The sequence below is a fragment of the Mobula hypostoma genome, chromosome 22 (assembly GCF_963921235.1).
Source record: "Mobula hypostoma chromosome 22, sMobHyp1.1, whole genome shotgun sequence".
NCBI lineage: Eukaryota > Metazoa > Chordata > Chondrichthyes > Myliobatiformes > Myliobatidae > Mobula > Mobula hypostoma.
In genome coordinates, this window is record NC_086118.1 from 28,186,046 (window position 1) to 28,203,886 (window position 17,841).

Sequence of the window (17,841 nt, forward strand, 5' to 3'; positions counted from 1 at the left end):
ATTGCCATGTTCTCTTGTTTGTTTTCATGCCCCATGTGCTCCTGTTCCGGCCCCTGTGTCACTGATTACTCCTCCCTTCACCCGTTTCCCATTATTACCTGTACTGGCACCTATGTCTCATTGTGCCTCTCTGTTTATTGCTCAGTATATGTTAGTCCTGTGTTTTGCCAGATTGTGTCAGTGAGTTTTCCTGACCCTTTCCAGCATTCATATCTAAACTCTGTCCTCCTGAGTATCAACCCTGCCTGTTTCCGGACCCTAATTTTGCCTGTTCATCTTGATTGTTCTGGTTTTTGACTTTGACGCTGACTTTGTTGTCCGTCTGGATTTGTTACTCAATGAATATCAGTGTGCACAGGATTTGGTCTGCGATTGGGTCCCTGCTCCAGCATCTTGGCATTTCCATTCCTCTAGGACCGTGCCAGAATCAATTGATTATTGAAAGATCATTACTAAAGCCTTCACAAACTCTTCAGCAACCTCTTTCAGGTGACTTATATACTTTCAGACCTTTCAGCTTCCCAAAAACCTTCTCCCTATCAATAGCAGCTTCACACATTCTGCCCCTGACACTCTCAAACTTCTAGCATAGTGCTAATGTCTTCAACACTGAAGACTGATGCAAAATACTTATTCAGTTCATTCACCACTTCCTTGTCCCCCATTACTATCTCTCTAGCATCATTCTTAGAGCAGGTCCACTATCCACTCTCCCCTCTCTTTTACACTTTATCCATTTGAAGAAACATTTGGTATCTTTAATATTATTGACTAGCTAACCTTCATATTCCATCTTTTCCATCTTAATAACTTTTTAGTTGCCTTCTGTTGGTTTTTAAAAGCTTCCCAATCCTCTAACATCCCTCTAATTTTTGCTCTATTACACACCCTCTCTTTGGCTTTTACATTAGCTTTGACTTCTCCTGTTAGCAACGGTTTTGTCAACTTGCCTTTAAAATACTTTTTCCTCTTTGTGATGTGTATATCCTGCACCTTCTGGTTTGCATCCAGAAATTCCAGTGATTGCAGTGTTATTTTCAAATAAATTTTGGGCAGCTCCATTCTCATGCCTCTGTAGCTCCCTTTGCTCCACTGAAATGCCGATATATCTGACTTCAGCATTTTTTCAAATTTCAGGGTGATTTTGATCATATTATGATCACTTTCCCAAAGGGTTCTTTTCCCTTAAGCTCGCTAATCAACTTTGGTTCATTGCACAACACCCAATCCAAAACATTTGATTCCCTAGTGAGTTCAAACACAAACTGCTCTAAAAAGCCATTCCTTAAATATTCTAGAACTTCTTTCTAGTTGTCCTGCATATTGAATTCCCCCATGACTATTGTAACATTGCCCTTTTGGCATGCATTTTCTATCTCCTGATGATTTGTAGATCACAGCCTTACTAGTATTTGGGGGTCTGTATATAACTCCCGTCAGGGTCTTTTCACCCTTGCAGTTCCCTAGCTCTCCCACAACCATCTGACCCTATGTCACCTCTTTCTAATGAATTGATTTCATTTTTACCAACAGTGCCATGCCTGCCCAACATACCTGCCTGTCCTTTTGATACAATATGTATCCTTGGATGTTAAGCTCCCAGCTATAATCTTTCAGCCGCAATTTAGTGATGCCTACGTTGTCATACGTGCCAATCTGTAACTGTGCTGCAAGATCATTTATCTTATTCCGTACACTGCACACATTCAAACACAACATCTTCAGTCTTGTATTCACCCTTTTTGATTTCGTCTACCTTTTACATTGCAACTCTTCTTGTTGACTGCAATTTTGCCCTATCAGTAGTGTCTCCTTGCTAGGAGTTTCACTACACACTGCCTCTCTCTGTAAACCAACTACCCCACTCTCAGCACTATCACTCCAGTTCCCATCCCCTTGCCAAATTAGTTTAAACCCTCCCGAGCAGCTCTAGCAAACCTACCCACAAGGATATTGGTCCCCATCAGGTTCAGTTGACACCTGACCCTTTTGTGCAGGTTATTACTTCCCCAGAAGAGGTCCCAAAGATCTATGAATCTGAACCCCCCCCCACCCCCCATCCCCTGCACCAGTTTGTCAGCTGCGCATTCATCTGCCAAGTTGTTCTGTTCTTATCCTCACTGGCACATGGCATAGGCAGCAATGCAGAGATTACTACCTCAAAGGTCCTGTTTTTCAGCTTTCTAGCTAGCTCCCTAAAATCTTTCTTCAAGACCTCCTCACCTTTTCTACCTATGTCATTTGTGCCAATATGTACCAAAACTTCTGTCTGCTCACTCTCCCCCTTTAGAATGCCATGGACATCTCAGACCTTGGCACCTGAGATACAATATACCATCCAGGTGTCTCTATCATGCCCACAGAATCTCATCTCTGTTTTCTATCACCACTGCAGTGTTCTTCACCTCTCCTCTTCTGAGTCACAGCAACATACTCAGTGCCAGAGACCCAATCACTGTGGCTCCCCCACTTGTAGGACAACCCTCTCAACAGTATCTAAAGTGGTATACTTATTAATGAGGAGAATGGCCACAGGGATGCTCTGCACTAGTTGTGCATTTCCCTTCCTTCCTGACAGTCACACAGTTATCTGTTACCTTAGGGTGACAATCTCCTTGTAGCCACTATCTATCACCTCATCCTTCTGTATGAGCCAAACATATATAATATTATTTTTATTTATTTATTTATTTATTTTAAATCAATTTTTTATTTTTTATTTATTTATTTATTTATTTATTTATTTATCTATTTATTTATTTATTTATTTATTTTTGGAATGTGGGCTTTGCAGGCTGAGTCAACATTCATTTGCCCTTGGGAAGGTGGTGGTGAGCTGCTGCCTTGAGCAGCTGCTGTCTATGACAGATGGGTATGCCCACAATGTTATTAGGGAGAGTTTTCCAGGATTTTGACTGAGCTAGTGGCAGTGAAGGAACAGGAATATATTTCCAAGTTTGGCTTGGAGGCCAACTTCAAGCTGGTAGTGTTTCCACTCCTTTGCTGGCCTTTTTTTTCTAGCTGGCAGAAGTTCAGTTTGGGCGTCCTATTAAGGACTGTTGGTGAACTGTTGCGGTGCATGTTGTAAACAGTACAAACTGCTGCTACTATATGTTGGTGGTGGAATGAGCAAATGGTTGTGGTGCTAATCGAGTGGGCTGTGATGTTCTCTATGTTCAAGGCAAGGTAAGTTGAGTTTCTTGTCAGTGCTCATGTGTGGTGAGGTTCAGCTCCAATGTAGAACGTGCAGCAGCAACATCACAGGCAAGTATATGCAGACAATGTACAGAATATAAATCAAACAGAAATTATATAAGTTGTAGAAGACTGTGAAGCATGAGAAAAAGGCATGATATTAGTGCAAAAAAAACACCATCAGTGACAAGGCCATCAGCGCAAGAGGTGATCTGTAGTGTTTTATTGTTAAGCTTCTTGAATGTTGTTGAAGCTGCACTTATTCAGGCAGGTTATACTATTTTCCTGACATTCAGTTCAAACATTCTAGAAGTTATGTTTATGTACTTGATCATATTTCTATATTTATGAAAATTTGATTCATAAATAAGTAATTTTTATCACTGAAACAAATGGATGAATGCTATTTGTCTGGACAATTATACTTACTGGAAATGACAGCCAGGCATAAAACATTAAGCACAGAGCTTTGGGGGCGTGTTTTTTTAAGGAAGTTTCTGATGCAAGATGATCAGACAGTAAATAACAATGGTTTCAAAATGTTTCACCAGAAGTTACTTGTGAGAAGGAAATATGGCTGTACTAATATCACTCTACCTTCCAATTTTATTCTTCACAATGATTACTGCAGAGGGCCCAGGTAGGAAACATTTTCCTATGAACTTCTTAAATTTTAAATAATACTTTTATACTAAACATTTTATCGCAATATGTGCTTGTTCCTCTTCTTGTCCTTTTCTTGAATGTAAATTAGTCTAAAATGAACTGACACATGCAGTGTATCTTTGGCATTGCATTTTACAAGCTCTTTTCCTACTCTAGACCCTTCTATGCCTCTCTGCCTCATTTTCTCACAATTCAGTGGTACATTTGGGCCATGTTTATATATTAGCAGGAAATGTTAAAAATGAAATCTATCCTTTCAAAGCATTGTCAACCGTGATTTTCATTAAAGAATAGAACTTTCCAATCTTTTCCTTGGCAAAATGCCAAATCTATATTTTTATGATTCCCTAATTGATGCAATTAACGTGTAAACAACATGTCAGACTATATATTTCAATCCTTCTGGTCTTTAAGCTGCAAATAAGTGAATTAATTAAAATGTGAATAAATAGCCAAATGCGGCTATACTAATAGGAAAACAGTTAATCAAGTAGCTTAAAATTATGTTAATATCTAAGGCTTCTTTTTCAAATATTTGTAACTTCCAAGCTGGGACACAATACTGTTGCCTTAGAAAGTATTACAATATTAAAATAACTTATTAAAATGAAACCAAAACTACATTAGAACATTTGAATATACAAAAATAGTAAAAAAGACCTTAACATTGCATTTGCCTCAACAACTCTTCCAAAAATTTTGAAGAGCAAAAACAGAAACTGGAAAAATAAAATTAAAAATTTAAAATGCTGGGAATTGTTCAGCTTGGCAAGCCGTATCTGTGGATTTGAGAAGTGAATAACAGAATTAAAGTTTTGGATCAATCATGTTTCTGAAATACTGTACTTCAGATGATCAGCTCAGCAGTTTCAATACTGATAACTTGCAAAATTTGTTAATGCTTAAAATTGAATAACTGTTAATAGAAGACAGAGCCAGCAAAAAAATTCTTAAACACAAGAGCTGGAAATGCAGAGTAACACACACAAAATGCTGGAGGACCTCAGAAGTTCAGGCAGCTTCTAAGGAAAGGAATAAAGAGTTGACTTTTAGGCTGGGACCCTTTATCAGAGTTAAGACATGCACTTTCAAAAACTTAACTTGTTTTTCTTCTAATAATTAAACAAACTTTTCATCACTTGCGATCTGATTAGAAATTGACGTTAAAGTCACTATGGTTTATGCACTCTGGTTTAAAAAAATGCATAATCTGTGAATTGTTTGTCTTTGCTTCTTTTTGAAAAGAATCTAGAACATAGAAAATGATAGCACAGTGAAGGCCCTTTGGCCCACAATGTTGTGCTGAATTTTTAATCTATCCTAAGATCAGCCTAACTCTTCCCTCCTATATAGTCCTTGTGATTCTTGAACTCAATCCCAGACTCATCAAGGCCAGCACACCACACACCATCTTAACAAACTATCAACTTGTATGGCAACTTTAAAGGATCTGTGGTTGTGGACCCCAAGATCTTTCCATTCCTACACATTGCTAAGAATCCTGCTCACCCAGTGCTCTGCCTTCAAGTTCAATCTCCAACGTTCACCATTTCACACATTTTCAGCCACTTCTCAGCCCAGCTTTGCATCCTATTAATGTCCTATTTTAATCTACTGCAATCTTTTGCGAAATCTACTACACCATCAACTTTCGTGTTATCTGCAAACTTGCACTCCACCCTTCCACTTCTTCCAAATCATTTTTAAAACTCACGAAGAGCAGGTGTCCCAGTACAGATCCGTATAGAATAGCACCTCCTGTCGAGCCAGGAAAACACTGTCGACACAGAAATAGAACAGCTTCTATACAACCTTTATCAGACTCTTGAAATAACCTCCTGTATGTTAATAATGAACTCCTAACTTCACAATCTCCTTAATCACAGCCCTTGCACTTAAAAGTCAATCTGCATTGCACTTCCTCTTATTTGTTACACTATATCTAACATTCTTTTACTGTTTGTTCTTGTTCTGCCTCAATGTACTTGCGTTTTAAAGTAATGTGCATGGATGGCATGCAAAGCTAAATTGTTCACTAGGTCTCCGTACATGTGACAAAAATTAATAACAATACCAATTACAGTCGCAATCATTAAACAAAGGAAAAAATGCTTCTGATTACTATTGGGCACATATGATGTCACATCTTAAAGCAGATATTATGGCAAAAATTTGACCATGATAGTGAAAAGAAAGATCATGGAAAGTTAGATCATAGAAAGTTGCAGTCACCAAAAATGCTGGAGATGATGGGTCTTCCTTCATCCCCATTCTGATGAAGGCCTGAAACATTAATGCTGCTGCTCTTCCCTCAGAGGCTGTCTGACTTGATGAGTATTTCCAGCACTTATTGTATGTATTTTAGATTTGCAGTATCTGCGGTATTTTGGCCTTCATAGATTCCTTTGAAATGAAATGCAAGTAAGGAGATACTTGCCACAAGACTAATATTTTCATAGGAAAGTTGCAGGGGAGAATGATACTCAGGAAGACACTGAAGCCAATGAAAAGTTGTTGTACTGCAATGTTTGCTGCAGAGCAAAATATCACAAATTAAGCTGGCCAAAATAAACATTAAGCCGTGACTAAAAATAGGGGAGACCAATTTGCAAACCCAATGATCTTGGAGACTTTGTACTGAAGAAAACTATCATATATTTGGTTAGCGAACATGTGTTAAAGCCTTTTGCTGAAAGTGTACAAATTAGCGTTAATCAAATGAAATAGAAGCTTTTGAAAATAATCAGCAGGTCAAGAAATATCTGGAAGAAGTTAAAGTTTCAGATCATTGACCTTTCATCAGATATCAGTTATGAAGAGTTCATTTGCCTGAAAGGTTTTTTTCCACCGTACACCTTTGTGGCAGATTCCAGAATGATAGCCACCTCCGAGGCAAGAATCACGTGCTTGTCTGCTTTTATTGTTTATTGCCCCCTTTCCTATCTTTTTTTCAGTGTATGCTTGAGTTCTGAACCATTATTTGGAACTATATTTATATACTTATTTGAGACCAAAATTGTCCGAACCTTCTCAGTCAGCAGTGAGGAAAATGTGTGAAAGACTACCTTGAAACGTATCTTATTTTACTACTGGGAATATATCTAATTGTGAGGTCAGGATGGGAATGTTGAAATGTTTTGAGTGCGTGAGTGTGAGGTAGGAAGTAAATGTTCGATAGTTTTCATGACCAATAGAGATGGTCAGCAATGGGATATAGAGTAACATGGGGGACTTCCACTGCAGCTATTTGAAATAAGATTGCATGATGCACTGACTGACTTGACTGTATGTTAAATCTTCTGTTCTGGTGACACCCTCATATCCAGTTTAAGCATTATTTCCTCTCATTATCACCTGTACACGGACCTGAATATGTCACTTGTCACTGCTTATTCCCAAGGCACTCTCATCTGCTCACCTCATCTACCATGGCATTCCAGCAAATGCCACAATATTGGAGAATCTGAATATGTGGTAGTCCATCATGAAGATATCAGACTCTACTCAGAGGCTTCCCACAGCTGATAAAGGCAAAGAGCATTGAGAGATGCAAGTGTGATTTAATCTGTACTAGCTAGCTTCATGAAATCAAAATCAGAACACAAAATGATAAATACCCTGTGATTCTGATTAATTATGACTTGGGGTTCAATGTACAACACACAAAGTTACATTGCAGGACCCAATGTAACGATTCTCAACACTAAGTTCTTACAGGGAACCAGCTTTGTCCTGTGGCACCTCATCAGTGATCACATGATGATCCTCATCCTCTCTATCTATCTTTAAATTAAGAAAACATTTATATCAAAGTATTATTGGTCTCTTCATTTTTGCACTGACTATATTTTTAATTGTGTAATTTTACAGATGGCTCTGTTGAGCAGTTTCCACGCTCCAAACTGGCAAAAAAAGGAGAATCAGCTACAATAAAGTGTAAAATTACAGTTAGGAATGGAAAGGTAGTGGGTACTCACTTTAAAAAGAATCCTCTATGGCCGGAGGATCTGTGTTATTTCAATGGAGCAAATGAAATTGCACACATTGCAGTATCATACCGGGATCGACTCAACTGTAATAAGACAATCGACGATGAAGAAAGTGTCACCATTCAGTTCAGAAATCTCCAGATAAATGATACTAATTTTTATTATTGTACCACTGGGATCAAAGAGGCCAAACTTTCTGACTTCCATGGAAGAGGAACCCTTCTTATTGTATCAGGTATACTTTATGCATGAAATTTTCTTCCATTATTATAGGCCGAAATAAAATTGCTGATAAAAAGCTACGTATATATACAAATTACATATGTATTTGCTCAGATGTCACTTTGTCTCCAGTTTTTTTCAATGCACTGATATCCCAAGCAAAATTTTCTTTGCTTCTAATGATCTTTCTGTAAGGAAATTAGCCGTTTGTTAGTCAAAATTCTTTTCACTGTTCTAAGAAATGAAGTTGAAGTAATTGCATTTTAAGTGCTATACTCAGTCTTGCCTTCATAACAATTCATAACAAAATTCTGTCAAGAACATAGTCGAATTTCCAAGTGGAAGCAAAGATCTTATTGCCATTACATAAAACATTCATTTTAAAATGTTACTATAATAACATTAGACATCCCAGAGGAAACGGCTGAATACCCTGTACTGTGATTGCCCTCTATTTGGATGAAAAGGCACTGATTTAAATGTAGATTTGAAATTTTAAAAAAATCATTAGGAGTCAATTAACAATAACTTTAATTCTTGGTAGCCAGTAGGATTATTTCATGTTATTGTGGTCTATTCTAGTCGAGCATGACACCAACAAATTTGTTTGTCAATTGTGGAAAAGATGTGCTTTTGCTATTCATTAAAATTTTAATTCTAAGGAATAATCATTTTCTTTGGAAGCCTACAGTATAAAAAATAATGCAACATGTAGCAATGTTCATAAGTGATATATTAATATTTTAAACAGAAATCTGGTTCATAGTTGTGCTAGCTTTAAGTGAAAAGGTTTTTAGTTTAACACCCATTTCAGGTAGAGTTTAACAGATAAAGGCTGAGTTTTATATAAACCCAAAGTGCTGGAGGAACTCAGCAAGTCAGGCAGCACCTATTGAGAATAAAGAGTTGAAATTTTGTACTGAGAAGCTTCTTCAGTTCATGCAGCTGTTTGATTTTTTTTTCTTTACTCAAAACTTCCAGCTTTGCAAAATCTCTTGTGTATATCAGTCTTCGATAATGTATTGTTGAGAGAGAATGTCTTGCAAGTGAAGTGCTAAATTGTTGCTGGTTCTGCCCACTAAGATGGATATGTCTCATAAATGGTTCATGCCACTATTTGGCCAATATTATCCACAAACCAATATTCATACAAGTCATGGCTGACCCAATTTTCTTCTCAGCCCCAAACTCCTGCCTTCTTCCTGTATCCCTTCATGTCCTGTCAATCAAGAATCTATCAACCTCTGCCTTCGGATCTACCTAAAGACTTGGACTCCACAGCTGCCAGTGGCAAAGAATTCAACAAATTCACCATACTCTGACTAAAGAAATTTCTCCTCATCTCTGTTCTAAAAGGACACCCCTTTATTCTGAAGCTATGTCCTCTGGTCTTAGACTTTCCCGCCATAGGAAACATTCTCTCCACATCCACTTTATCAAGGCCTTTTACCATTCAATGAGGTCACCTCTCATTCTTCTGAATTCTAGCGAATACTGCCCAGAGCCATCAAATGCTCTTCATATGACAAGCCATTCAATCCTGGAATCATTTTCGTCAACCTCCTTTGAACCTTCTCTGGTTTCACCACATCCTTTCTAAGACAAGGGGCCCAAAACTGCTCACGATGCCCTAATTGAGGCATCATAGTGCTTAATAAAGTCTCAACATTACATTCTTGCTTTTATATTCTAATCCTCTTAAAATGAATGCTAATGTCGCATTTTCCTTCCTCACCACAGACTCAACCTGCAAATTAACCTTTAGGGAATCATGCACAAGGACTCCCAAGTTCCTTTATGTCTCAGTTTTTATGTATTTTCTCTTCCATTTAGAAAATAGTCTACCTCACTTTTATAAAAATGTATAGTATTTCTGTTTTGTACAATTTTTAATCTATTCAATATACAGATACTGTATATAGTGTAATGAACAAGATCTACTTATTTATTATTATCCTTCTATATTATGTATTGCATTGAACTGCTGCTGCTAAGTTAACAAATTTCACGTCACACGCCAGTGATAATAAACTTGATTCTGAATATTTCATTTCTTCTATCAAAGTGCATAACCATTCATTTCCTAACACTGTATTCTAATTGCCATTCCTTTGCCCATTCTCCTAATCTGTCCAAGTCCTTCTGTAGCCTATCTACTTACTCAAAACTACCTGCTCCTCCAACTATCTTCATTTCATCTGTAAACTTTGCAACAAAGTTATTAATTCCATCATCCAAATCATTGATATATAGCGTAAAAAGAATTGGTCCCAGCACAGACCCCTGTGGAACACCTAGTCACCAGCAGTCAACCAGAAAAGGCTCCCTTTCTTCCCACTCTTTCCCTCCTGCCAATGAGCTCTGCTTTAATGATGCTAGAATTTTTCCTGTAATACCATGGGCTCATATCTTGTTAAGTAGCATCATGTGCAGGATATTGTCAAAGCCCTTCTGAAAATCCAAGTGCACAGCATTGACCAATCTCCCCTTTGCCTATCCTACATGTTATTTATTCAAAGAATTCCAACAGATTAGTCAGGCAGGAATTTCCCTTGAGGAAACCATGCTGACTACAGCCTATTTTATCATGTGCCTCCAAGTACCCTGAGACCTCACCCTTAATAATCAACTCCAACATCTTCCCTACCACTGAGATCAGATTAACTGGCGTATAGTTTCCTTTCTTCTGCCTCTCTCTCTTCTTGAAGAGTGGGGTGACATTTGCAATTTTCCACTCTTCCAGAACCATTCCAGAAACTAGTTATTCTTGAAAGATCATTACAAATGCCATCACAATCACTTCACCCACCTCTTTCAGAACCCTGGGATGTACACCACCTGGTCCAGGTGACTTATTTACCTTCAGTCCCATGTTTCCTAAGAACCTTCTCTCTAGTTATGGTAACTTCACACACTTCATGCCCCCTAATACCTGGGACTTCCACCATACTGTTAATATCTTCCACAGTGAAGACTGATGCAAAATACTTATTCAGTTTGTCTGCAATTTTGTTGTCCTCATTACTGCATCTCCAGCATTGTTTTCCAGTGGTCCGTTATCTCTTTTACACTATATGTATCTGAAGAAACATAAGAAACATGATATCCTCTTTAATATTGTTGGCTAGCTTACTTTTGTATTCTATCTTTTCCTTAATGACTTTTTTAGTTGTCTTCTGTTGGTTTTTAAATGTTTCCCACTTTTTTTTTGCTCTGTTATATGCCCTTTCTTTGGCTTTTATGTTAGCTTTGACTTGTTCACCACAGTTGTTATCTTTCCTTTGGAATAGTTTTTCCTCTTTGGGGTGTATATATCCTATGCCTTCAAAATGGTTTCCAGAACGTCCAGCTATTGCTGCTCTGCGGTCATCCCTGTCAATGTTCTTTTACAATCAATTCTGGCCGGCTCCTCTCTCATGCGCCTCTAATTCCCCTCACTCCATTGTAATACTGATCCATCTGAGTTTAGTTGCTCCTTCTCAAAATTCAGGTGAATTCAATCATATTATGATCACTTTCCCCAAATGGTTCTTTTACCTAAAGCCTGCTAATCAATTCTGGTCCATTACACAACACCCAATCCAGAACAGCTGATTCCCCTCGTGGGCTGAACCCTGAGCTGCTCTAAAAAGCCATTTTGTAGGGCCTCTAGAAATTCCCCCTCCAGGAATCAAGCACCAACCTGATTTTCCCAATCTACCTGCATAATGAAATCCCCCATGACTATTGTAACATTGCCCTTCTGGCATGTATTTTCTATCTCTCATAATTTATAGACCACATCCTTACTAATGTTTGGGGGTCTGTATACAACTCCCATCAAGGTCTTCTTACCTTGTGGTTCCTTAGCTCTATCCACAATGAATCAACACCCTCTGATCTTATGTCACCTCTTTCGAAAGATTTGATTTCATTTTTTCACCAGCAGAGCATCGCCACACCCCTCTGCCTTCCTGCCTGTCTTATCAATACAATGTGTAGCCTTGGACATTAAGCTCCCAGCTGTAATCTTTTTAGCCATGATTCAATGATGCCTACAACAGCATACCTTCTAATCTACAACTCTGCTGCAATTTCATCTACCTTATTCCTTGTACTGTGCACATTCAAATATAATACCTTCAGCACTGTATTTACCCTTTTTAATTTTGTCCACCTTTTACGTTGCATCTCCTCCTGTGGACTACAATTTTGCCCTATCAAGTGCCTCTCCTCACTACACATTGCCTCTGTTTGTAAACTAGTTACCTCAACTTCAGCACTATTATCCGCCTTTCCTACGATACCGCTTGCGTTGAAATATACACAGCTCAGGACACTAGTCGCACAATGCTCAACCTTTTGATTTTCTAACTTTGTCTGATGTTCTACTAACATCTGCCTCCATATTGTCATCTGGAACCCCATTTTTACCTTGCTATGCTTTGACTTAACCTGCTCAGACCTCATCAGTTTATTGCATGATCATTAGCGCTTTGGCATTAGTCCCTCTGTCATTTACAAACCTTACTAATAGTAAGCCAATTTTCAATTCAATTTTGACCAGTTATAAGTATGGTAACCCAGAACCAGGAATTTGCAGCAGACTAGCTTTCATATTGTTTTCTCCCTAAAAATACTCATTAAGCTCACTCTGATTTGTAGCTAAATGGTAAAATTAAAATATAAATGTGTGCATATTTTATCTTATCTTCCCAGAGCCTGACAACCAAACCTGTGCAGCAAATTGTGTTGAAAAAGATGTCTGCAAATTAGTTTATTTGAAGGATCCAGTAATGATCACAGTGATTATATTTGTAGCTGTTTTCATGATTTGTGGACTAGTTCTGTTAGTACTCTACGTAAGTTCCTCTGTTTCAAATATTTATAATGCTGTATAATGTCAAAGATTATAGAGTAAAGTAAGATTATTAATCTGATTGAAGAAATATTGAGAGGGGAACAGATGTATTTAAGGATGCATTCATTTGAAAATTGCTGTCTACAGCCTTGCTAAAGGTATACTCTACAAGCTTTCATCAAGGGTTTCTACTTTAGTCATCTAACATACAGCATATTTTAGTACAGATGTAAAATGGTTTAATTATTCCTAGTCAAAACCAAAAACATAAACATTTGTTTCTTTATATAATTGCATGAGTGAAATGAAACATTGAGTAATGCATTGCATTTCACCAGAAACATACTCAGGTGAAGGTCCTGTCTCTCACACACAGGCATGAACTCCAGTATAACTTGTAGAGCTGGTCATCAGGATCATACTCAGGGAATTGAACTTTGAAATCAAACTAAAGAGATGGACTCAACAATCACATTGGGGTGATTGATGTGAGGACCAAACTGAGGAGATAGACTGGGATCACAGTTGGGAGATGAACTCTGGGATCATACAAAGGAGATGGACCCTGGGATCACATGGGGCAATTGGCTCTGGGACCATACTGAGGAGATGCACTTTGGGATCATACGATAGAGCTGAACACTGAGATCACATTGGGGAGATGGGCTCTGGGACCATAGTGGGGAAATGGACTCCAGAATCACAAGGTTCCTTCACTATAAACTCCTAAACCTGGACTGAGCAAGGCAAGATGAAGGGGAACATCACCTGCAGTTTTCCTTCCAAATTGCAGTCCAACCTGGTTTGGAAACATATTCCTATTCATGCATCATTCGTGGGTATAAACCACAGAACTTCCTTCCCAACAGTATTGTGGAGTATCTTCCCATATTCCATGATTCAAGAAGCCAGCTCACACTGACTTAGCATGGATCTCTGATGATTATTACCCTTGCCAAAAATCAAGACATTTCCTGGGATTAACTTTACTGGGGGTATCAATAGACAGCAGGGCGGAGAATGGCTTAGCATTAGAGCAGAGGTAATATATCAGCTAATATTGATTCCAAGGAAAATATATTTTCAAGGTCTATTAAATATAATTGGGATATGCAAGGATAATCTTTATTCACCATATACATGTATTACATGTATTCTGAATTTGCTGTGGTGTGTTAGCACAGCATGTAACAAAAACAACATATGATAATTATAAAGAATTGCATGAAATTAAGTGAAAAATCATAAGTTAAAAATTAAGACTGCATGAATTTAATGCATGTATGCATTTCTAAATGACAATAAAAGAGGACTGTTCTCATAATCTAATTTCTCTTTTAAAATCTAAGCTGTGTGGAAAAAAAGCAAATTTAAAAATTGTTTTAACTTACAGATAAGAAAACATTACCATTGGGATCAGTCACAACGTAAACGAGCTCCAAACTCAGTGTATGAAGACATGAATCTGGTGCGAACCCAAAGCATGGTACGATAATTTCAGCTACAATGGACTTTGAACATTTGATTCAGTTTTTCTGCAAGGGTCTAAATGCATCATCACAGTAAATCAAGGCTTACTGGAATCTGTGAGAGTCTCCAAACTTTTTTTTACACAGTATTATTTGACAATGTAAGTATTTGTCTGAGTAAAATTTGGTTGATTTGTAGAAGGTAGTACTTATGATGACAGTGAATACATATGTTTAATGTAAAAATACTTTATAAATAGCACTCTGTTCCATTACAATATGAATGCACTCTGTATATATTTTTATTTTTTCATTAATAAAAAAAAATCATCATCTTTCAACCCTCATTGTTCATGAGTCCCTGTAAGTTGTTTTAAGGCTGAAAAGGAAACTTGGAACTCTGTCAGCCATTAATCAATGTCACACAATGGTGTGAAAACCTTGTTTAAGTAGCACTTGATTTTCAATTACCTTTTGGAGAGGAAATTTGATAGAGATATACAAAATTATGAGGGGTAGAGATGGGTTAAATGCAAGCAGGCTTTTTCCACTGAGGTTGGGTAAGACTACAATCAGAGGTCATGGGTTAAGGGTGAAAGGTGAAAAGTTTAAGGGCAACATGAGGAAAACTTCTTCACTAAGAATGTTGTGAGAGTGTGGACAGAGCTGCCAGCAGAAGTGGTACATGTGAACTTGATTTCAATTTTTTTTTAGAGAAGTTTGAAATGGTACATGGATGGCAGGGGTATGGTAGACTCCAGTCCCAATGCACGTCGATGTGAGTAAGCAGTTTAAATGTTTCAGCATGGACTAGATGGGCTGAAGGGCCCATTTCCTTGCTGTACTTTTCTAAGACCCTATGTCTCAACCTCCTCTGTCCTTAACAGAAGGATCTTTAAATTGTGATAGAAAGAACAGTGAATGAAAGTAACAATTCCAATGTGCCAATGATTTTTTTTTTGTTTTACTTATTCAGTCATGGAATATGGATGTTGCTGGCAACGTGTCTATTCCAAATTGCCTGTGAACTGTGAACCAGTCCATACTGTGGGCTTTAAAGTTACACGAACAAAATAACAAAGCCAGATTTTGTGTTTTTTTACTATCTCAATTGTAACAGGAGTTAAAATAAATCACACAATAAATAACAGCAATCTTTCACACTGCCACAGAAGTAGATGTCAGAAAAGATGCAGTTTATTCAACTCTCACTACACCCTCTTTAGTGATAATTAGAAATACAATGTTTTAGTCATCCATCCTATTGATTATCCAAGACATAAAAATTAACTACTATAAATCCTGCTTCTTAATTCAAATTCCAATGTAATGTCATGGTAGCTTGACACTGATTTAGATTTTACTCATGGCTTTTTCACTTCTTGTATCAAACCTTTCAGGAGCCTGCCCTGCTGTCTGAAACGAATGCATGAAACTTTACCATCATAATTCTATTTTAAATTTGTGTAAAATCATGAGTTTATTGTCAAATCTCTAAGGAACACCAATGATGAATATTTCTAATGAAACAAAACCAATTGTATAACAACAAGCATAGGAGCAGTTGAAGGTTTATAATAATTTTGAATCTGAAATTGACTTCTGGTATCACACAGAGGTCACCATTCAAATGTATCTCGCTATCTACAAATGTACGTTTCACTTCCCATTCTGATATGTCCATCCCTGGCTTCCTCCACTGTCGTAATGAGGCCACACTTAGGTTGGAGGAACAACACCTTATATTCTGTTTGGATAGCCTCCAACCTGATGGCATGAACATCGATTTCTCAAATGTCCAGTAATGCCTCCAACCCCCTTCCCTTCACCATTTCCCATCACCTTGTCCCTCTCTCATGTTACCTCCTTGCCCGCCCATCACCTCCTCAGGTACTCCCCCCCACCCCCACCCTCTCTTCCTTCTTCCATGGCCTTGTCTCTTTCATCAATCAACTTCCTAACTCTTTGCTTCACCCCTCCCCCTCCAAGTTTCACCTATCGCCTGTCATTTCTCCCTCCCCTCCCCCCTCCTTTCAAATGTACTCCTCAGCTTTTTTTAAAATCCAGTCCTGCCAAAGGGTTTTGGCCTGAAAAGTCGACTATACTCTTTTCCACAGATGCTGTCTGGCCTGCTGATTTCCTCCAGAATTTTGTGTGTGTTGCTCACTACCCATCTTTCTCCTTCATTCGTTTTATCTCTCTCCCTCAATCTAACAAAATAGACAATATTTCACTGTAGCAGGAGATCAAACCAAAACCTTGAAATACACATAAATTGAATTCACATGAATCTTAATTTATAAGGCAATGGGCAATATTTACAAACAAATCTGCAAATGCTGGAAACCCAAGCAAAGCACACAAAATGCTGGAGGAGCTCAGCAGGCCAGGCAGCATCTATGGAAAAAGTACAGTCGACATTTTAGGCCCAGTCCTGCTGAAGGGTCTCAGCCCGAAACATCGACTGCACTTTTTTTCCATAGATGCTGCCTGGCCTGTTGAGTTCCTCCAGCATTTTGAATGGGCAATATTTTATGTCTTTAGAAAACTACCTTGGTATATATCTGAATTTTGAAACAAAGTCTCAACTATCTTTCTGAAGTGTGTTGAATCAGAGAAACTTACACAGTGATAGAATAAAAATATATTCAGGAAATAACATCAAATGTGATATTTCAATGTGACGCTGAAACCAACCACTAAATGTCACGTCATTATAGTGTTACAATGCAGCACATTTATAATCCGTACTTTTTAACTAACATACACCATCTTCAATACCTCAACAAAAAATTTCTATATACTTTTGTTAGTGTTTATATATATATGCCTCACCTTTAAAAATAATATTTGTCCTTTAAGTTTATTTTAAACTGTAATTTTTAAAAATCTGTTTGAATTTTTAATATTTTTGAAATTAAGTTATTTACTGTTTGCCACACTTTTAAAGTGTTTTCTCAACATCTATTTTTACACAACATTCTCAAGATAAGCTCTCAGTGGCCACTTTACTAGTTAAAGGAGAGGAGTTCATCATGGTCTTATACTGCATTTGCTGAGATACCCAAACCAGCTTGTCTGGTATCAACAATCATTCCATAATCAAAGATCACATTTCTTCCCCATTCCGATGCTTGGTCTGAAAAACATCTGAACCTCTTGACCATGTCTATGTTTTTTTATCTATTGAGTTGCTGCCTCATGATTGGCTGATTCGATACTTGCTGTAACAAACAGGTGTACAGGTTTACCTAATAAAGTGGCCATTAAGTGTATACCAGAAACAATTCTTTTCTGAATTTGTGATTGCATGGGGGGTAGTTCCAGAAAGATGGGACCTAACTTGTCTCATTTGTGTTTAATTCTCCACACCTTCTATAGAAAAATAGTCTTTCATTCACCCTGTGCCTCTTTTAGATGCTCATTTGTAAACCAGAATTCACCTCATGAATAGCAGCAG

General features: G+C 37.7%; 1 protein-coding gene across 2 annotated transcripts; it reads left to right on the forward strand.

The window, feature by feature from the left end:
- The first annotated feature begins 3,168 nt into the window (after nt 1-3,168).
- On the forward strand, nt 3,169-14,722 carry LOC134336509 (uncharacterized). Of its 2 annotated transcripts, none has more exons than XM_063030781.1 (5): nt 3,169-3,186; nt 3,747-3,835; nt 7,732-8,085; nt 12,771-12,913; nt 14,306-14,722. In XM_063030781.1, the coding sequence occupies exons 2-5, from the start codon at nt 3,769-3,771 to the stop codon at nt 14,405-14,407; spliced, it is 666 nt and encodes a 221-aa protein (XP_062886851.1). In that variant the 5' UTR covers nt 3,169-3,186; nt 3,747-3,768; the 3' UTR covers nt 14,408-14,722. The 2 variants fall into 2 exon arrangements, with proteins under 2 accessions (XP_062886851.1, XP_062886850.1); XM_063030780.1 differs by lacking the exon at nt 3,169-3,186 and adding an exon at nt 3,220-3,264.
- Nucleotides 14,723-17,841: the final 3,119 nt, after the last annotated feature.